This window comes from Microcaecilia unicolor, chromosome 1 (genome assembly GCF_901765095.1).
Source record: "Microcaecilia unicolor chromosome 1, aMicUni1.1, whole genome shotgun sequence".
Taxonomy (NCBI): Eukaryota; Metazoa; Chordata; class Amphibia; order Gymnophiona; family Siphonopidae; genus Microcaecilia; species Microcaecilia unicolor.
Window position 1 is genome coordinate 205,133,758 of NC_044031.1, and position 22,712 is coordinate 205,156,469.

The 22,712-nt window shown below is 42.7% G+C and overlaps 1 protein-coding gene across 1 annotated transcript in view; it reads right to left on the reverse strand.

Annotated features, from left to right (window-relative positions):
* The window catches only part of STK17A (serine/threonine kinase 17a), a 67,524-nt gene that overhangs the window by 21,893 nt on the left and 22,919 nt on the right, over positions 1-22,712 (reverse strand). Inside the window, exons 4-5 of the mRNA XM_030203810.1 lie at positions 16,297-16,423; positions 10,473-10,521 (exon numbers count right to left, since the gene is read on the reverse strand). Coding sequence (XP_030059670.1) covers positions 10,473-10,521; positions 16,297-16,423 — 176 coding nt within the window. The remainder of the gene's footprint in view (positions 1-10,472; positions 10,522-16,296; positions 16,424-22,712) is intronic.

Here is a 22,712-nt window from a genome sequence, read left to right on the forward strand (position 1 = left end):
CAGGGTTCGGTCCCGTGGCTCACGAGTTGAGGGAGTGACCGGGGCCGACTGCCCACGCGGCCTCTCAACCCCACTCTCACCGGCGGACCGGCGGGCCGACGGGACCTGTTCTCCTGTGGCCGCTGCCATCGGTGCCGATGTCTCGGGCATCGATACCGGTACCGAAGAACCGGCCTTCGATACCGATGCCGTCGAGGTCGACGTCGAGGGGCCGGCGCAAGTTCCAAAAAGACGGTCCCGCAGAACTTGCCTCGCAACCTGAGTCCGTTTCCGGAGACCGAGACACAAAGCGCACGACTTGAGATTGTGCTCCGGCCCGAGGCACTGGAGGCACCAAGCGTGGGTGTCGGTCTGCGAGATCGGCCGGCCGCAGCGACCACACTTTTTAAATCCACTCGGGACCTTCGAGGACATCGACGGAAAAATCGCGTCGGCGAAGTCAAAGTCGGCAATGGTGGCTAAATCACACCACGAAAAAATCAACCGACCGAGCGGCCACTAGGCCGCAACGTGGCGTCCCCGCTAGAAAGCGAGGGAAAAAGGGGAGCGCGTGCTCCACACGCGCAAAAAATTTCTTTTTTTTTTTTTTAACAATACAAACAAAATCAGAGGAACCGAACGGGATTCCAAGCGACGATCCGCGTAAACGCGGTCGAAAATCCGGCGGCTGAACAGAGAGAGAGGCAAACGCACCACTCTCTCAGTCGCGGAAAAAAAGTAACTGGCGGGAGCGGTCGCGCACGGGCGGGAAGGCGGCCGCGCATGCGCGGTGGGCGTGGCCTGCGTGCCGACCGTCCCGCGAAGCTTCTTCCGGTTGGTGGGGGCTGCCGCGGACGTCAACCCAGTCGTGAGAACAAGCAGCCTGCTTGTCCTCGGAGAACGTTATTTACATTTGTTGTTGTAAGACCTTGGTTAAATTTTTACAGCTTGTCCAAAATACAGCTGGCTGGTAAGTCTGATTTTGCCCCTCTGCTGCTTGCTCAATTACACTGGTTACCTATTCATTCCAGGGCACAGTTTAAGCTTTGCAATTTAGTTTTAAAGGTTATGTATGGCACTGCTCTATCTCACCTAGCTGAATGGGTTGTATTTGTCTCTAGGAGGACCCAGGGCAGAACTCATAATCAAATGTTATATTTTTCCCTCTACTAAGCAAGTTACAAGCTGACAAATATTCGATTCCTCCTTTTATTACCAAGGTGTGTCTACTTGTAACAACTACATAAATAAATAAATATGCAACAGTAACAAGCTCCATTTGTACCCTGCATTTTCCCACCTATTTGCAGGCTCAATGTGGCTCATGTTCTGTCACGTTATTTAATTTTCTGAAAGGCGCTTAAAACTTATTTTGTGAACATTTATTATCTAAATATTGGGTTGAATGTAGAATTTGTTGCTCCCAGATTGTTTTCTGGTTATCTTTGGTTCTGGGTTCCACACTGAACTAACTTTGGTATCTGTAGAATATAAGCCTGGTATAACAACAAATCAACTATATACAGCTTTTTTTGGTAGGTCCTAATGAGCAAGCCTTCCTGCCTGTCCAACTTGCAAGGGATCTGCAGATGGATAAAACACACATAGCAAATCAACTCCTATGGGAGGTGGGAGGGTATGTAAGAACATATGTCCTGCTGTCCTCAGAGAACATCTGCTACAGGTGAGTAAACGTCACTTTCTGGGAGGATGGAATTGAATTCTAGACTCCAAAGAAATTCTGCAGAACTGTCTGACCAAATCAGCTGTCGCATCAGGAATTCTGCTCAAGGCAATAGCGATATATGAATGAAAACCACAATGCTGCTCTGCAAATCTCCTCAATGGGAGGCTGACCTCAAGTGGGCTTCACAGTTTCAGCTATCAATCCATAGCATGAGAGAACAGCTTTTAAAATGCTGTCCTTTAAATTTTTTGGTGTTGAGAGAAGCTGTGCTAGAATTTGGGAGCCTGGGAGCTGAATACAGCAACTGGCAAGTGTGTCAAGGATTATGCATACCACTTTTTATACAAGAAAGTCAGTTATCGCTGTGGAGCGGAGATCTTTGTTCCAAAAGGCACTGTTACTACCTATATGTTAAATAGCTACCAGTTCTGAGCACTTAAAGTAAGCTGTTTAAGTTTTACTGTAGGAAAGCACCTATTTTCCATGACAACTAAAGATATTTTTTAGAAGAAAAATCCAAACAATCTTTTTGTGATCTAGTATTACTATTTACTTATGTTTAGTGCTCTCTGAAAAGCAATTATCCAAAAAATGTTTTTACTTTGGTATCAGAGAAGCACCGTTTAATGGATATATGCATAATGTTGCTTTGTTAGAAGCACTGATCTCTACTTCCTGAGCAATGTAATCATTTCCTTTATATCTGAAATGCGTTAGTCTATTCATTTTAAATTTTCTCTCTTTTAAAATGTAAACTAAGCAAGAGATATTTATGTTGCTGCAGTTTAGCATTTTGTTTCTGAAGACAAATTTTATAAATAATTTAAGTTGGCTTTTTAAGCTGGCTATTATACAAGCCTTCATGACTTCCCTTTATTCATTCTATTTTTTTTTTAAGTAATTTACTGCTAAGAAAGTGCATTTTACTATATATCCTTTTAAATGAGCGTTTTTTTGGTGACTTTTGTAACCATACTGCTGTGATCAGATGGTGTTGATATTTATTTTTTTGTTGTTATGTAAGATACTGGTATAGCTTCACCTGTTGAATGGTTCATTGGATTTAAGCCTAAACAGTGGCACTGTATGGTAAGATTATTTGTATTAGTTTTTCCATTATTTATATATGGAGTGAAGATCAGCAATACCTTTCCAATTTAGTCAGAAGCACCTTTTAAACAAGTAAAACATTTTTGAACACTCTCTTATGGTCTCTTAAAACCAACTTTATTATTTAAATAGAACAGGAACATTCAGCCACACCCACAGAAGTGATACAGAGGATAACACTCAAAGGGGGGGGGGGGCAGAGAAGCAACGTGCGAGCATTAGAATATATGTTTTTTTTTTTTTTATATTGTTTATTTATACATTTTTCAATATCAACCAACTTCAATGTTCATAACATACAGAACCATTTTGTGTTGTAATAACTTTGCATATTGTACAGAAACATTGAAAATAAAGAGTATCTAACAGCGTCAGCTATTGTCTCTTAATAAACCATAAACTTATTTCCCCCCTTCCCTCCCCTTCCCCCCCAACCCTATGTCTGTGTGTGTATCGGAACTGTCGCTATATGTTTGGAGGCCCATGTGATATACGAGTCCCATATCTTATGATATTGGGCGATTTGCCCAGTACGTATTGCTGTAAGCTTAGACATCAATTGAATGGACCTTAATTTATTTATAACCACGGACAGATCTGGTAAGTGTGATTGTTTCCACCATGCCGCCAGGACCATTTTTCCGGATGCAAACACCTGTGTAGCAAACCTGTGAATGTGGTTTTTGAATCCTGGCGGCTTGAGGTGTAGTAGACATGTATATGGTGTCATTGGGTATTGTGTCCCTGTTACCTGGTTAATAAAATCCCCTATCTTTCCCCAATATTTTTGTGCCTGATTACACGCCCACCATATGTGGTACATATCTCCTACCTCTCCGCATTGCCGCCAACACAAAGCTGAACCTGAACGATATATGGTTGCCAAGCGGCTGGGAGTGTAGTACCAACTATATAGAATCTTATGTCCGTTTTCGATTAATGAACTGGAAATTGATACTCTCAGGAGAGATTTAAAGGCCTGTGCCCATTGTTTAGGTTCAAGGGGTGCACCCATTGCCAATTCCCATTTTCTTGTGTAGTATTCTACTGGCTGGGACCAGGCAAGCAGGGCCTTATATATCCTTGAGATACAACCTCGTTCCCCTCCGCCCACCATCCCCTTTTCTAGCATTGTTTCAGCTAAGCTCAACTCCTCCCCTGCGTCCCGGCAGATAAAATCTCGTACCTGATAGTATTGAAACACTTGGAGAGGTGAGAGCCCATGTTCCCGGTGCAGTACCCGGAAAGAAGGAATCTGCCCCTCTTCGGACATTTGACCCAGTGTACATAATCCCATGACCTCCCACTCCTCGTACGTTTTATCAATTGCTCCCGGTCCAAACTGAGGTGTGAATCTAAGGAATGCATGTTTAAAGTACTTCCTCTCCGAGAAGAATTTCTCCCTAATCTTGTACCATGTATTCAGTGGCCATCGAATCAGGGGAGGACTGTCTTTTAGTACCCTTTTCAGTTGTTGCTTTTGTAGCCAAGGTATAGCCCTAAGTGGAAATGGTTCCAGCCAACTCTGTTCAATGCGTTCCCATATCTTTCCCTTATTTTGCATCCAGATCGCTAAGATTCTTAAATGGGCCGCCTGATAATATTCACGGAATGCTGGAACTCCCATCCCCCCCTTATCTTTTAATTGGCATAACACCTCCCTTCTAACCCGGGGTGGTCTCTTCCTCCAGATAAAGGAAAATATTTTTCTTTGCAGACCCCGAAAGAAATCTTCAGGAATATCAATTGGTAAGGCCATAAATAGATACAGAAGTTTTGGTAGAATCATCATTTTGATAGCGCTAATCCTTCCTACCCAAGATAATGTTAGGCCCTCCCATTTTTCCAACTCCCGAAACAGTTCTATTGCTTTTGGCGGGAAATTACTTTTATAAATTTCCTCTATATTTCGAGGTATATTCACCCCCAAATATTTGACCTGTTTCTGTGCCCATCTGTATGGAAATTGGGCCTTCAGTTGATCTAATTGTGTATCTTTTATGTTTATGTCCAGTGCCTCTGATTTGTCAAAGTTTATTTTAAAGCCTGATACATCTCCGTAATTTTGTATTTCCTCGCCAATCAATGGAAAAGCTAATATGGGATCCTTGAGGAGCAGTAAAATGTCATCCGCAAACAGAAGTATTTTAGTTTCAATCCCCCCTCCTCGTAGACCTCGTATTCCGTCGTTTGCCCTGATTCTGGCTGCTAAGGGCTCCATAACCAGAGCAAACAGCAATGGTGACAGTGCACAGCCCTGTCTGGTGCCCCTGTGGAGAGAGAATGGTCGAGATATAATCCCATTAACGCGTACCCCTGCCCTCGGGTGTCTATATATAGTTTTTAGCCATTCCGCAAACCTCCCTTCAATACCCGCCTTCTTTAGTGCTGCAAAAAGAAAGGGCCAGCTAACACGATCAAAGGCCTTTTCGGCATCCAGGGAAAGTATACACATTGGGGAGTTTGTAAGCTGTGCCCCTTGAATTACCTGCAGAGTTCTCCTTATGTTATCAAAGGTTTGGCGGTTCTGCACAAAGCCTGCTTGGTCTTCATGTATTAGTGTGGGGAGATATTTCTGCAGTCTAGTGGCTAAAATCTTAGTAAATATCTTATAATCTACCCCTAGTAATGAGATAGGCCTGTACGAACTACATGCAAGAGGATCTTTGCCCGGTTTTGGAATTACTGTTATAGTCGCCAAGTTCCAGGTTGGTGGTAAGCCAGTGACCTCATTTATGGAGTTGAAAACTCTTGTTAAGATGGGTGCTAATATCTGTCCAAAGCACCTATAAAATTTGTTAGTGAACCCATCGGGCCCTGGTGCTTTATTAGGCACCAATCCTTTAATCGTCTGCTCTATCTCTTCCAATGTGATAGGACTGCCTAGAGCTTGGTCCGCTTCTGTTGGAAGCACTGGAAGTTCTATTTCCTCTAAGTAGTTGTCTACCTCCTCTGGGCTCTGTGTTTTTTCTGGTTTGTATAGTTTTTTATAAAATCCCCTAAAGGCCTCTTCCAAAAAATTTTGATCAGAATGTATATTTCCCCCTTCATCTCGTAACCCTTCTACTCCAGTTCTTGTTATCTGTTGTTTTAATTTATGGGCTAGCAATTTGCTTGGCTTGTTACCAAATTCAAAGTGTATCTGGTGCACTCGCTGTAATTGCTCATTTATATCCGCTAATTCCAAATCATGCAACTGCGAACGCAGGTCATGTGCTTGCATCTTAAGGGCTGTGAGATCTGTGGGTTCTCCCTTTTGCAATAGTGCCTCAACCTCTGCCAATTGCTGGCGAATATTATTCTCCTGTGTACAGCGAGCTTTCCATACCCGTGATTTTAATGCTATAAGGTAGCCCCTAGTCACAGCCTTAAGGCTTTCCCATAGGGTGATTGGGGAAACTTCTTCATTATCATTAATAGATATATATTCTTTAAGAGATTGTTCTATTTGTGTTACATTATTTGCGTCCGATAGTAGTGCATCATCCATTCGCCAGGGAGGTCTCGATTTTCTGGGTCCTACTCCCCTAATGTGTAGAATGACCGGCGAGTGGTCTGACCAGGTATGTGGAATGATCTGTGGAGTTTCAGCTCGCCCTAGTAGGGAGGCATCCCCTAACCACATATCTATCCTAGAGGACGTATGGTGTACTGTTGAATAGAAGGTGTATGTACGTGCAGTAGGATTATCTTTACGCCAATAGTCTATTAATTGCCAGCGTGTAAGGAAATCCTGAAAATTTCGTCTATCCTGCTTAGCATAGTGTGTAGTGGTCGCTGAGTTATCTAAATTCGGGTTCAGTGTTAGATTAAAATCACCTCCCATTAGTAAGGCTCCTTCTATATTCCCACACAACATGAGGTCAAGCTCTGCAAAAAATTCCGAATGTTGCGTATTGGGCCCATATATGTTTACTAGTGTATAAGTCTGGCCTGCTAATTCAAAAATTATCAGTAAATATCGCCCTTGCTTATCTTTTATCACTTTTTTTATCCCCCAAGTTTTATTCCCTCGAAACATCACTAGCACCCCTTTGCTTTTCGTGTTATCCCTGCTGGACGCAAAGTAGATAATCGGGTATTGCCTATGTTTGCATAGTTTTTCATATTTTGTTTTCAGGTGAGTTTCCTGAATCAAGCCCACGTCTATTTGTAGTCTCACCATTTCCCGAAACAACAGCTGCCTTTTTCTGGGAATATTTAGCCCTTTGACATTCAGAGACATACATTTAAATTCCCCCATTCTCATAAAGTGTTACTATACTTCTCTTATTTCCCCTATTTGCTTGCTGGCCATTACTGCCCAATTGCTCCGTGATCTTTGTTATATATATCTGAGTCTCCCTTGCTATCACACAACACAAATCCCCCTCCCCCTCCCTCTTTTGATTAACCCCCTTCCCTTCCCCCCCAATGTCCCTAACAATTGTGTAATACCCCGTGGTATATCCGCGAGTGTCTACCTATGGAGGAAGTAGCCGCCCCGCTTCCCGTTTACCCCACAGAGTTCTCATGATTCCATACCTTACATTAACAGATTATCTGCAGCTTATGCATTAACAGTGAACTTGAGTCCATTTGAGTCTTGTTTAATTTCAGGTGACTCTTGTAGCCGATTGTTGGCGTTGTAGTCTTCTGGGCCCTTTCCCCACTCTTTGCCATCTTGGTGGTAAGGGTCTAGTGATGTTCTTTTTCTCTTGACCCCCTGCTCTTCTCTCTTCCGGTTCTGGTGTTTCAGGGCAAATAGCCCTCGCCTCTTCAATAGATTTTATTTGATGCATGTTTCCATCTTTATAAAAAGCTAGTGCAAAGGGGTGCCTCCATCTATATTGAATTTTGAGTTCTCTTAAGTGCCTGGTAAATGGTTTCAGGTCACCCCTTCTTTTTAAAGTTGCTGCAGCCAGGTCCTGATAAATTTCGATAGCATAAGAGTCCCAGTGAAAGTCTGGCACCTGGCGGGCTCTTTTCAGCACCCGCTCTTTTAGTTTAAAGCTAGAAAAGCAGGCGATTATGTCCTTTGATTTATTGCTCCGATTGGCACCCAGTGCTCTATGTGCTCTTTCTAATTGTATGGTAGCGGCTTCTACCGTTTCTCCGTTGTCTGAGAGCAGTGCACTAACCAATTGTTGTACCACATGTTCGCAGTCTTGGTACGCGGGTACTTCTGGCAGGCCTCGAAACCTTAAATTGTTGCGTCGGCCCCGATTTTCTAGATCTTCTATTTTGTCCAAAAGTTGTTGCTGGGTCCCCTGAACCTCACCAAGTTGCTGGTCCATGCTTCCCATGGCTTCACTGTGAGTTTCCATCTGCGCTTCGATGTCCTCTAGGCGTGAGCCCAGCTCTCGTATCTCCCCTCTCAGATCCTCTTTGAGCGTCACCATCTCCGCCCGAAGTGCCTTCAGATCAGCGCTAATGTCCTGTAACCACGTTTCTAATTTTTGTGGGACCTTGTCGTCTATTGCTCGCTCGTTTTGGAGCTCTGATGCGTTTCCCGCCGACTTTGTTTTCCCTCCATTCGCTAGCTCCGATGCCTTCCGCATCTCCGCCATTTTGTTTCGGGACGCCGCTGTTTTTGCTTTAAAAGCAAAACGGGAGAGATCCGCCACTTTGGGTTCTGATCCCAGATATATTCGCCGCTATGATTTCTCTTTAATTCTCTGGCTCTGTCTCGTGTCTCAAACAGCGCTATTTCTTCTGTTTTAGCTTAATTCCTCTGTGAGGCTGTGGGAGCTTAGCTCTTATGCGGCCATGCTGTTAGATGACGTCACTTCCTCTCTAGAATATATGTTTAAAAATTGAATGTGCTATGGGATATGAATTTCTTTGTTTTGTGCCTTATTTATATTTTGTTTTGATTTTATAATTTGTGATGCTACCCCCCGATGCAGCCCAAGAGTGAAATGTGGTCACATCGGGTATTTGCTAGTGTCTCAGGCCTCACCAACATGAGCTCTATTCTCAAGCCAAACAAGTGGTCGGCTGGGAAAAAAAAACAAACTTTGAAGGTCAGACTGCTCTTCAGCCTCAAGCTTCGGAATGTCTAATATGGTCTTTGCCTCATTAAGTTACATTTATATTCTACTTTCCTTAGACATGGTCCAATCTAAAGCCCTGTAAGGAAGCAGGTAAGAGCTTCATGGTGCTGCATGAACAACTGTAGACTAGTCTATGAATGATCCGGTGCAATAGATTAGCCATGAACACATGATGCTGTAGTTCTAACGTAAATGGCTTGCATACAAAGTGATTACTTTTTAAGCACACTAGCATTCTGGAAATTCACACCAGCAAAATTTATTGTTAAATGCTGGTTTTTTGAACTACCAAGATAATTATGCTTATATAATATAAAAGAATACAGCGATCACTTTCCATTGCTTTGCAAAGCGAAGTTACTTACCTGTAACAGATGTTCTCCCAGGATAGCATAACATGTATTCTCAAAAATGGGTCACATCGTCAAGACAGAACCTGGTATGGACACTGCCCAGCATATCTCTAAAAGCCTTTGGCAGCATCCCACCACACATACACGGGTACCTTCCTGCCTGATGCACGAATATGGGACCAGTGGACCAGCAGTACAATACTATAGCTGAAGGAATACAACTCCGATGGGATGTGGGAAAGGATGTGAGAATACATGTCCTGCTGCCCTTGGAGAACATCTGTTACAGGTATGTAACTTTTCTCTGAGGACAAACAGGCCATATTTCTCGCATATAGGGGAATCCCTAGCTACCAAGCTCACTAAAAGCAACAATAGGCCAACAGAAACTCAACGAGTCCCTGGAAAAAAGTATATACTCTGAAGCTGTAGCCTAAGGGAAAAGAAAACAGGCCTAGGAGGGTGGAGTTGGATTCTAGACACAAAACTCTGCAGAACTATGTCCAAACCAGCCATCGCACCAGGAACTTGCTCAAGGCAGAAGTTAGATTTGAATGTATATACTGATGTCTATGCTACAGCCTTGTAAACATGATCTATTTGACCTCAATAGGAGAAGTGATGCAGACATGGCTGACAATTTGAGCCACTACATGACCTCCAGTCAGCCCAGCCTGTGCAGAAGCTAAATGAATGCTGTCCAATTGGCTTGTGGACCTCATTTATCTACTAATGTCTGCCCCCGATCTGTTTGGATTAGAGACAAAAAGTTGGGTGGTCTGCTAAAGGCCTTAGCCCTCTCTAGGTTAAAAAAAAAAAAAAAAAATCAAGGCTCCTGAGCAGCCCAAGGGGTGGAGTACATTCTCACTGGGATGGGCATGAGATTTGGGACAGAATGTTGGTAGGACGTATAACTGCTTAAGATGGAAGTCTAACAGCTGCCAAGGAAGGACTTTAGTGTGCATACGAAGAACTACCCTGTTATGATGAAATTTCATCTAAGGCGGCTCTGTCACTACAGCCTAAAGCTCAGAGTCTGCGAGCTGAAAGGACTGCCACAGAAAAACCAAGACCTTCCAGGTCAGATACTCCAGATGACAGGAATAGGAAAAGCCATACATAGATCAGAGATTTTTCTGATCATGTATGGCTTTTCTTTTCCAGTAGGTTCTGAGGTCAGTGCTGTTCAGTCTTAGATGTTGCTCATTTGTGTGGCCGATTCATCCTACTCATTAATGGAGAAAATTATACAACTTTAATGGTAATATGACATTAGTTTAATGTTAAAATTATATGAATTACACTTACCACATATCAGTTGCTGTGCTGATAGGTTCATAATTTAAGATTTCAGGAGCTATTGCAAAGAAATATATGACTTTAATCTTCAAAGGCCAAAAGCACAACTTAAGATCAATAGACACAAACGTGTAACATTACAATGATGTATAGAAAGCCAAACCCTTTTAAAAGTTCTAAGAGAAGAGGACATTTCTCTGCATAAGTGACACTATTTTGCTCTGTGCTTGATAAAAAATAAACGAGGAATTGTAGGTTATTGATAAAGAAACAAAAAAACGGGGGGAAAAAACAACGTTTGCACAAAGCAGAAGAAACACACAAACAGAAAAAGGTGACAAGAGTCAAAAGACACTGTCGTTCTGCAGTGAGTTAAAGAAACAAAAAAATAGGGAAAAAACCACCTGGTTATTGATAAACAGTTAATTTTTAAAAAGAAGCAAACTTAATTAACTAGTCTCCATATCCTTTTCCCCATAGTTTTAAAACGTGAATTTTCTGCCACAAGATTAACAGATTAGAGTCTACATCAGTCTTCATTCCCAACCCCTCCTCAGCTTAACTTAATTTGTTGTCCTAATTAGAACTATGAGGAGAGTTTTAATTACATTTAATTAGTTTGTGAGAAGCAAACACTATATAAATGACACATTACACCATATAATCTTAAGGCTCTCTATTCATCTGATATCCCTAGTACCTTAAGAAGTTTTAATTAAACAACTCTATAATACTAAGATGCAGACAGCAGTCCAGCACGCAAAAGTGGTGCAATCTAGTCTTTTGCATTGAGTGTGACATGTGTGATTATCTCCCAGTTGATGACAGGTTATATGTGTGTGCTCAATGCAAATAGCTCCTAGCTCTAAGACAATGAGTCCATTCTTTTGAGGCTAGAGTAGCAGACTTGGATCTGAGGGAGACAGAAGTATATACAGGAGGCCTACAGGGATGTTGTAGAGAAGTCCCACCTCCAGTCTGGCAGCCCCTGTGCTATCTTGGGAGGAGGGAGCTCTTCTAAAAGGACAGCATCAACCTGGTGAAGCTAGAAGTAATCCTGTAGCCAGGACCAGCCCACCAGGATTGCAATATCCTCTCACACTGAGGATGTGTCTCCAGGAGCTTCTGCCCAGGAGGGAAGGGTTAGGATGGCTGTTGTATTTGGTGATTCGATTATTAGAAATGTAGATAGCTGGGTGGCTGGTGGATGTGAGGATCACCTGGTCACTTGCCTGCCTGGTGCAAAGGTGGCAGATCTCACACGTCACCTAGATAGGATTTTAGATAGTGCTGGGGAGGAGCTGGGAGCCGGCTTTCTTGGTACATTTGAGTACCAATGACGTGGGGAGGGAAATTCTGGAAGCCAAAATTTAGGTTCTTACATAGAAAGCTCAAATCCAAAACCTCTAAGGTAGCATTTTCAGAAATGCTCCCCATTGCACGCGCAGGGCCCAAGAGACAAGTAGAGCTCCAGAGTCATGTGTGGATGAGGCAATAGTGCATGGAAGAGGGTTTTAGATTTGAAAGGAACTGGGCAACATTCTGGGGAAAGGGGAGACTATTCTGGAATGATGGACTCCACCTTAACCAGGGTGGACCCAGGCTGCTGGCATCAGCATTTAAAAAGAAGATAGAGAAGCTTTTAACCTAGAAACCGGGGAAAGGCCGACAGTCATTCAAAAGCACATCGTTCAGAACAAGGCATCTTTCAAAGATATCACCAAAACAGAGATAGGGTATGAGGTTGCAATAGAGACCATAGTAGACCAGGTGTCTTTAAATAAAAAGCAGACAGATTCTCAAGATTGCAAATCACCACTGTCAACTACTGAGCAAGATATAAACAGGAATAAACATAGTTTTGAAATGTCTATATGCAAATGCCAGAAGCCTAAGAAATAAGATGGGAGAGTTAGAATATATTGCACTACATGAAAAATTAGATATAATAGGCATCTGAGACCTGGTGGAAGGATAACCAGTGGGTCACTGTCATACCAGGGTATAAATTATATCGTAGTGATAGGGTCGATCAAATTGGTGGAGGGGTAGAATTGTGTGTTAAGGAGGGCCTTGAATCAAATAGACTAAAAATTCTGCAGGACACAAAACACATCTTGGAATCCCTATGGATTGAAATTCCATATATAAAGGGGAAAAAGATAGTCATAGGAGTGTACTACCGTCCATCTGGCCTGGATGGAAAGATGTAGAAATGTTATCAGACATTAGGGGAGGCTAACAAACTGGGGAACACAATAAGGTAAAATTATGTCTTACCTGCTAATTTTCTTTCCTTTAATGCAGCAGATGAATCCAGGAACTAGTGGGTTAAGTCGCCAACCAGCAGGTGGCGATAGAGATAAACAAACTAAAGGCAGTGATGCCAGACGGCCAGCTCCTTCCTCAGTTAGTATGTCATTCGTAAGCATTTGCCAAGCCCAAAAATATGAAACCAACAACAACCAGAAACCATCCTCACTATGCAAAACAGAGAAACAAATAAGAACTTCGAAATAACTACAACTTGATCCAGAAATCAGAATCCTTTCCGTGTTCCCATATCTGTCTGTCTTTCCTTTAACGCAGCAGATGAATCCAGGAACTAGTGTGTTAAGTCTGCCTACCAGCAGGTGGAGATAGAGAAAACTAAAGGCAGTGATGCAATGCCGCTCTAATGGCTTCCCTAATCCAGCGAGCAATGGAAGCCTTAGAAGTCGCCTCACCTCTTTTCGATCCCGACAAAAGCACGTCCAGGAAACGTAGTGAGGCAAACTCCCCTGTATAATCCTCTCTTCGAAAAGACGGAAGATAAACCGCCTGATTGACATGGAACCACTTTAGGTAGAAACGATGGCACCATCCGGATCAACACCCCTGCTTCAGAAAACTGCAAAAAAAGATCTCTGGAACACAAAGCCTGAATTTCAGAAATCCTCCTAGCCGAAGCAATAGCCACCAAAAACACTGTCTTGTTAGATCCTTCTCAGAAACCTTATTCAAACGGCTCAAACGGTGGGGCCTGGAGGGTTCGCAGTACCACATTCAAATGCCACTCTGGGCACGGCTGCCGCAGAGGAGGCCGAAGCCGAAGAGCCCCGCATAGGAAACGGACCACATCAGAGTGAGCTGCTAAAGAGGAACCGTCCAGTTTGCCCTAAAACAAGCTAGCATGGCCACCGCACTCGAAGGGAATTACATGCCAATCCCTTTTGAAGACCATCCTGAAGGAACTCCAGAATAACCGGAATGTCCACCCGAAAAGGCACAAAGTCATTCAAAGCTGTTAAATCGCAAGAGAAGGACTGTGAAAAATTACAAGAGAACCTTACAGACTGGGCATCCAAATAGCTAATGATGTTTAATGTGAGCAAGTGCAAAGTGATGCATGTGAGAAAGTAGAACCCAAACTATAGCTACGTGATGCAAGGTTCCACATTAGGAGTCACCGACCAGGAAAGGTATCTAGGTGTTATCGTTGATACGTTGAAACCCTCTGCTCAATGTGCAGCAGTGGCTAAGAAAGCAAATAGAATGTTAGGCAGTATTCGGAAAGGAATGGAAAAAAAAATGAGGACGTTATCATGCCTTTGTATCGCTCCATGGTGCAACCGAACCTCGAATACCATGTGTAATTCTGGTCACTGCATCTCAAAAAAGATAGTGGAATTAGAAAAGGTACAGAGAAGGGCGAAAATGATAAAAGGGGATGAGACAACTACACTATGAAGAAGGCTGAAGCAGCTAGGGCTCTTCAGCTTGGAGAAAAGACGGCTGAGGGGGCACGCAATGAAGCTGCAAAAGTAGTAAACAAATTGTAGAAAATATCTGTTCATGCAACGCATAAACTCTGGAATTCGTTGCCAGAGAATGTGGTAAAAGCACTTAATTTAGTAGGGCTAAAAAAAAAAAAAAAAGTTTGGATAGCTTCCTAAAAGAAAAGTCCATAAGCCATTATTAAGATGGACTTGGGGAAAATCCACTGCTTATTACTAGGATAAAAAGAAGAGTAAGCAGAGTGCTAAGGGAGAATCATATGGTGGAGTTTATAGGTAAAGTCTCATAAACTAGCAGCAATTATCGTTGAATTTCTTTTACGCTGCTTTGTTATAATCATAGACTTTTACCCGCCCTCCTCCATTATTATAACAAAGCAGCGTAAAAGAAATTCAACGATAATTGCTGCTAGTTTATGAGACTTTACCTATAAACTCCACCATATGATTCTCCCTTAGCACTCTGCTTACTCTTCTTTTTGTTGGTAGTTGTGACATTGAGCAGAGTTAGCTGCGTTATTTGGCAGTTATTTCTAGGATAAGCAGCATAAAATGTATTGTACTGTTTTGGGATCTTGCCAAGTACTTGTAACCTGGACTGGCCAGGTTGTAAACTAGATGCTGGGCTTAGTGGACCTTCGGTCTGTCCCAGTATGGCAATGTAATTACTGCATATACTCCAATATAAACCCATCTGGATAGTAACAGATAACCTTTTTTTTTTTTGGGGGGGGGGGGGGGGGAGGGTTAACTAATACAGAGGTTTATATTCCAGAATTTCTCCACTTCCCTCCCTCTCCCATAGTGTCTGGCATTTCCCCTTCTTTCCCTCCCCTGAACCGGCAGAACTCCTAATTCCTCCTTACAGACTAACCCCTCCTCCTTCCAAGCTTGATACTGGAGATCACAGCAGCAGTTTTTACTATAGAGATCGCATAGGCAGAAACAAATGGGGATTACTCCTGCCCCAATGCACCACTAGACCACCAAGGCAGTATGGTGGGGGGGGGGGGGGGGGGGGTGTAATTATACAGCAGCAGTGGTGGAGTGAGGGAAGGAGGTAGATCTTGAACATAAACCACAAGATAGGTGGGAATCTAAAAAGTTATGCTATATGAATATTTAAGATGAAAGCATATACAAAATAAACAAACATTCTATTAGGGCAAGCACATGAATGTTTAAATGGAAAGAAAAAAAAACTCCTCCCTCCTCAACTAAATAACAGCTATAGATGAAAAAAAAACCAACTTTATTTAGAAATTCCCTTATTTTTTCACATTTTGTTGGGGGGGGGGGGGGGGGGGGAGGGGCAGGTTTGAGGAACTGGAGGATATTCCAACATTTCTGCCCTAGGTTCCTCCTCCTCCTGACTGAAATGGAATGGTATGTGGCATGGGAAGGGAGTAGAGGGAAGAAAGAGCTCCATCCTAAAATACATGTATTTGCAGAATAGAACTTAGGGTGGAATTTTGGCATTTAACACATACATGTGTATTTGCCATTGTTCTAATGACTTAGATGTGTAATCAGCATTAACTGTTAGAATTGCCCTGTTAGTAATCCTGGGTTTATAAAAAGATCTGGACAAGTTCTTGGAAGAGAAGTCCATAAACCATTATTAAGGAAGGTCTGGGGAAAACAACATCTTATACCTTGGGTAAGCAGCATTAAAAATAGCTACTTTTTAGGATCCTGCCAGGTCCTTGTGACCTGGATTAGCCACTGTTGGATCCTTGGTTCAACCTAGTATGGTAGTTCATACATTCTAACAGACAATACCATTTATGAAACTGCCTGTGTATCAGTTTATATATGTTTTTCCACATTTCTTTTCCCCAGTTTTAAACAACCTTTGTTTTGTTTCCATGCCTCTTTGTACCTTAATTCCTGTTTTTAAGAGCAAGATGTGGAGAATTCAAAATTCAAGTGAGTAAAGCAACATGGCTTGAAGTCTTTGCTCTGGCCTTGTTGTACTCATTTCATACCTGTGCTATGTTTTGAGCATTACCATGTGCTTAGTAGTAATATTTTCATATTACTTGTATAATACTTACCAACATATTCAGGAGTTCCCATAATTTCTCTTAGGTCTTCATTGCTATTTACTATTCTGGAGAGGCCAAAGTCAACCACTTTAATATCGCCTATGGGAGACTCACTGGTCAGGAGAATATTCTGTGGCTGTAAAGTATGCGAGAGAAGGAAAACTCTTTAAATTCCAGAACATTCAAGACCATTATACCTGCACAGCCTATGTACATCATTGTTTGTATTAAAAAGGGACTGTGCATTAATATATGCTATAGCTCATATTTTCGGAAAATAAAGTATTTAGAAGTATTTAACAAGCACATACTTATACAGTAAACACTAGTAGTCTCCTCGGTGTGTATGAATTAGTATCAGTCCAGAGCTAACTTTTTTAGCACTTTTCAAACAACAACAAAAAAAAGTACTTAGCCATACTCTGGAGACAAATAACTGAAAAAGCAGAATTTTGGAAATAAAGGTTTTAACAATGCAAAATCTTTAAAACAATACAAGATCTTCAAACAGAAGACAATCAGCCCAACAAAATCTGCAGAATTGTCCAAATATAGAGAAATTACTAGACATTCTATTTTCTCTGTTCAATGCCCTGAATTATGGAATTTGCTAATCCCTTACTATCATAATTTCCCTGCATGCGAGCCTTAGATGCAAACCCCTGGCAACACACATCCATCCCTTGTGTTCCTCCCCACTATCCTGACATTGCACTTCTACCCCCTTATCCCACATTGTCTTGACCTGTTGGAAACTGCACTATGCTAATGCTTTGACTGTAAGCTGCCCAGATGGTCTATCTTTTGGATGCGATAGTAGATACTTAATAAACGCAATCTTTCACGCAATTTATACAAATGCTTTATAAACTCCAATACTACTTTGCAAGTACATAATATTTTTGTTGCTGCCAGTCATAAGAGACTTTTGGTAACATCAAACTGGATCACTCCTTTTTGTAGTTTGGATTATGTGTGTGGCATTCTGAATATATCTGGCATTAAAAGGTGAGCGACTTCAAAGGCTTACAGGCAGTGCAAGAGGAGAACGAATCTCTTAAATCTTAGATCTTAAATGCACATCAATACTTGAGAGAAGGGAATATGAAAAAGAAACCCCTTGGAGAGGCTGCAGAACAGAGTTGCCAAGGGTTAAAAGATCAAGATGTCAAGGTGATTGGGAGCCAGCCAGAGATGGCAGCTGAACTACATAATTGCAAGACACAGTTGCCAGACACACTGCACCAGACATCTGGAGAACAAAAATTGGAGGAGCCAATGCCCATCAAATCTCTCATCATCAGTTTAAGATCCAACTACAGAAGATGGCTGCAACTGAAGGTACTAAATTAAGCTACCTAAAAAAGTTAATACATATGGCGAGTGTAAAACTTGAAGCAGAACTATACTGGCCTGCAAAATTACAACACAGTTGCACACAAGGCTGCCAGAGACCAGCTACATTGCAAATCTGAAAAGTGAGGAGTTCAGAAGAAGTGAAGAACAAGAAAGGCAGCAACATGCATGGATTTGATATATCATCTTTCGGTAGACAACCAAAGTGGTTTACATATATTTATGACATGTCAAGCCTCAAGAGCAAAGTTCGCTGAAAACCAAGGGGAAGTTATAGTGAATCTGAAACCGATGGCAGATGACAACTTAAAAAGAAATAATTCCAGCTAGAACTTAGGAAAAGGCAAAAACTGAGAATCAGGATTCCATTATACTGAAACAACAAAATGAGGGGGGAACAAAGCTTCCACAGTAAGTCAAAGAAGCAGCCAAAAGAAGTGGAAGTAAAATGTTCCAAGTTTCTGAAAACTCTATTCGATCAAATAGAGGTACAGTCTTGACCCACCACAGGAATAAATAATCTTGACACAACATGAGCCGTGTTTTCGCATAAAGCCTTCTTCAGGGTTCAATCAAATCAGGTACCGACAAGATGTAGCTATGCAGGATGCCAGGCTTAAGATGAATACTAGAAGTGAGCTACAAACTGGTCAAGACACTGAGAATATGTTTGTCATTAAGAAGGCTTTATGCCGAAACACAGCCCATGTTGGGTCAGATTATTTACGCCTGTGGTGGGTCAAGACTGTACCTCTATTTGACCAAATATCGATATTTTCAGTATTTCACTTTTTGTCCGATTCTTCTTGGAACATTTTACTTCCACTTCTTTTGGCTTCTTCCATTACAATGTGACTTAGAAATAAATTTCAAATTAAAATGAATGAATTCTAACTGACCCCCAAAAGAGGTGTCTATGTCAAAGAATAAATAAATTGCAAGTGAAAGAATGATTACAGTCAGGGAAGCAGGATGTGCACTTGAAACTTGGAAGTTAAAGTCCATTGGATAAGCTGAGTTTAATCAAAGTAAAGGGTTCATCTGTTACTACAAGAGAAATCCCAGGAATGACTAGAAGAGAATCCGAGCAGATAAGTGGTGGACAAAATAAGAGGATAGGGTCAGCTGAACTGCTAAGTTGACTGAGCCAGAAGTACCCTCAGTGTAGATAGATCCACATCACGAGGGAGACTGGGAATGGTGAACCTGAGAATTGCAAGACTGCATTGCACTAGAACTTCTCGTGGATACAATGGCAGCCAGCTGCACAGTCGTAAGTGCACCCAAATGCTAGATCACTGCAGCAGCTACAATGACAATGGGTAATTAAACATGAGCTGCGCCAGAACCAAGACTGCTGCTGCAGACATAGGAGCCAACTTTTCAAAATTATTGGGGGTACTAAGCCCAATGGAAATAACCCCTCCCTGGACACACACAAATGATTTTCTCAATATTGGGGGTGCTCAAGCACCCACAGCACCCATAGAGTCGGCTCCTATGGCTGCAGCCTTGGAAGCCAAGTATGCTAAAACCACGATGAGAGTCCACTTCAGAGACAGCAAAAAGCTAGGCTGAAGCCACGGCAAGATGGCAAGTTGTGCTGCAGACACTACAAAAATTGTGCTGAAGAAATGATGAGAACTCTTCTGAAGCCATGTGGGAAACATTTACTGAAGCCTAGAAGATAATCTAGGTGAGATCACAATGGCAAGCTGAGTAAAATCTAAGCTGATAACAAAAGACTTGAAACCTGAAAGATGGAGTAAATTGAAGTTATTAAAGTTGATTGAAAAACAGCTGGGCTCTGCTGAATTCTAGTTTACAAGATCGGTAGAGAGCAATTTGAAAGTTTAGCATAATGCAAAAGCTGTATAGTTTGAATAAAACTATGGCACCAAGCTCAGCAATACATACTACCAAGTTCAGTTAAATCTCTGCTGATAAATTTTAAATCAAGTTCAAGTTCTGATAAAAATCACTTGACAAGGAAAATCAATTCCAAGCTGATGAGCCTAGTCAAGGCTATGCAGAGTCTATGTGAACTACGTCCCCATGAACTCTCAGACACAACTATGCTGAGAATGTCAGGTAATTCTAATGTGTAGGTCTGCAAAAGCTGGGCAGACAATTTCAATAAAAACCAAGGTAGCAAGTCAAAATCATACAGATATGGATGATGAAGCCATGCCACTAAATTGTGCTCATATTGAGATACAGTTAATCCCTGCTGTACTCAATTCCTGCTAAGATCTCAGCTAGAGACACTGAGAAACATTACAAATTTCATACCAGCAAAATATGCTGAATTATGTGGGGAAGACTGAACGATACCAGGCGAAAAACTTCCTGGAGGCCAAAAAAAAAAAAATACAAGCAGCAGATAAGAAGACAGATCTGCAGAGGACACAGGAATCAATATAAGAGATTAAATGGCCATCTTAAGTCACATTGTTAAGTAGTTCTCAGAAGAAATTAGAGAGGCTTTTTTTTGTTTGTAGTGTGCTATAATCAGCACACAGGAAATCATACTATGAAAGAAAGCAAATAATTTAATGCCAAGTATAATACACAACACTGCATACAGCAGAAATAAAATGCCATCCGACTAATGGAGTCATGGCCAAAAGGTGTAAACAGAATTTTAATTCCACCTTGTTGTGTCTCTGGTGTAACGAGACAAATGTGCTCACTGTCATACCGGAGAAAACTATAAACTGTGTCCTTCCACAAAATCAATTTATGTAAAGAAGCCCGATACCGAGTTAAACAATAGTTAAGCAGAGACAAGGGACAGAAAACTGAAGTGTCTTCTGAGTAACACAAAATGGTGACCTAACCGGAAGATTCCAGTAGGAAAAATGGCTCAAAAGCTGAGGCAGTAACCAAATGAATTTAATATATATGCAACAAGAGGTTCAAAACAGTGGCATAGCTAGATCAGTTATTTTGGGCGGGCCTCTCCTTCTCCTCCACCCCAGACCCGGTATTTGCCCCCACTTGTGATGTGGTAACCCCCCTTCCCCAGTGTACCTCCCATGTTCACAGGCAGCAGCAATATACATCCGCTGGCAGTGCTGGTCTCTGCAGGCTTCCCTCTGCCGCGTCCGCATCCTGCGTCCTGAAGTGATATCAGTGAGGGTATGACACGGCAGAGGGAAGCTTGCAGAGACCAGTGCTGCCGGTGGATGTGCGCTGCTGTTGCTGCTCGCAAGCGTGGTGAGGTAGGGAGGGAGTTGCCGGGCTGTGGACAGATTCGGGGAAGGAAGAGAGGAAACGAGGGGAGCCATGTAGCCACCCAGGAAGTGTGTTGGGGGGACCAGACAGGGTGGGTCTGGGCCTACCCAGTACCACTCGTAGCTACGCCACTGGTTGAAAATCTAAGTAAAAATATAATTAAGCATCCCTGCAGAAAAGCAGCCAGGAACAGCAGATGGGTAATTAAACATAAGCACAGTTAAAAACAAAACACTCACACCCATACATATTGCCAAACAATTAATATATACAAGAAGCCTCTCCAAAGTTAGTAAAAACAATACAGAACAAACTCACTATGCTACTTCTAAAAGCGATTCTACAACAGATAGGATATATTTAAACTCACTTAACTGTGACTCATCAGTTGTAGCAAATATAATAGTGGCAAATATTACTGAGATACCTGTGTCTGCATATTATTGTACCAGCGAGGCATATTAAGGGCCACAATGGAAGACTTTGGGGGCTGCATGTTGGAGACCACTGGCTTAGGAAAACCACTTTTTAAACTGTTTGTAAATACCTAGGTGTCTAGCATCATCACATTAGTTGCAGGTGATGCCAGATCTTTGGACAGAGCCACACCTGTACCAGTGCTTGATGTCCCTAAGAAACAAGATGGCAAGCGATCCGCAAAATCCAACGTGGAGACAAACAAAGCAGATCAATCAGTGATATGGTTCAAAACTTTATTTTCAGAGATTCGCCCGACACAGACTGTGTTTCGCCCACAAGGGCTGCGTCAGGGGCTAATAGTCCAAGCAGGACATGAGATTGAAACGTAAAAAACCAGCAGGGTGCTTTCCTCAATCAAGGTGAGGACATCAGCTCAATACACAGGGTAAGTCTGGTCGCATCTCTCAGCTCAGTGAGACCTGCCAAATCAAAGGACCGTTTCAGAGCTGAATCAAGCCTGCGGTCTTGAATATCCTTCAGGGCAACATCTCCTTCAACAGGGAGAGTAGTTCTCTTTGTCACAGCCGTGACCACGGCAACCACTTTAGGCATTGCAAAGCGAGCCAAATGTTCCTCACTCAGAGGGTATAATTGCCCCATAGCCCTGGCAACCTTCAAAGGTCCCTCGGGGTCAGCCCATTGAGCCGAAATAAGCTCTTGGATGGAGTCATGCAAAGGAAAGGCTCGAGAAGGCTTTCTGGTACTAGCCATCCGTGGATTAACAGAGGAGGCTGTGCCACTCCCAGGATCTTCAATCGAGAGGGCTTGTAAGGCATCTGAAATAAGCACTGGCAGCTCCTCGCGGTGGAAAATCCTCACCGCAGACGGATCATCAAGCTCCTGTGGCAATTCTGCACCAGACTGGCTCCTCAGCCCAAGAAGTTCTGCCAGACCCCTCAGAATCCTCATAGCCCGACCACGGGGGGGGGGGGAAGAGGGGTCCGAAGATCCCTGTGGAAGAGCTCTTTTAAGCATGTACACCCTATGCAGCATTAAAACAAAAATCAGGGGAGAAAACCGCTCCCTGACCGCCCGGATCCTGCCCAGGGCTATCAGCTCTATTAGCCTCACTCAGAGGAACCCCCCCCCCCCCCCGGATTCAGGGCTCTCCGTCACCGCGCCATGTGGAAAATCCAAATTGGCGTCCGCTGCCAGCTCAGAGCGCAAAAGATCGCCGCTCGCCATGCTCGAGCCGGCTCTACCGTCTGTACAGCACAAATTACAGAGCCCCGCTGCTGATTTGCGCTTGCCACATTTAGAACAGCGCTTTACAGTGTCCGCAGCCATCGTTGAAAACGGCGGTAAAATTCAAAAAATGGCAGTTCGCACCAAAAACGTCCCGATCGCGGGCC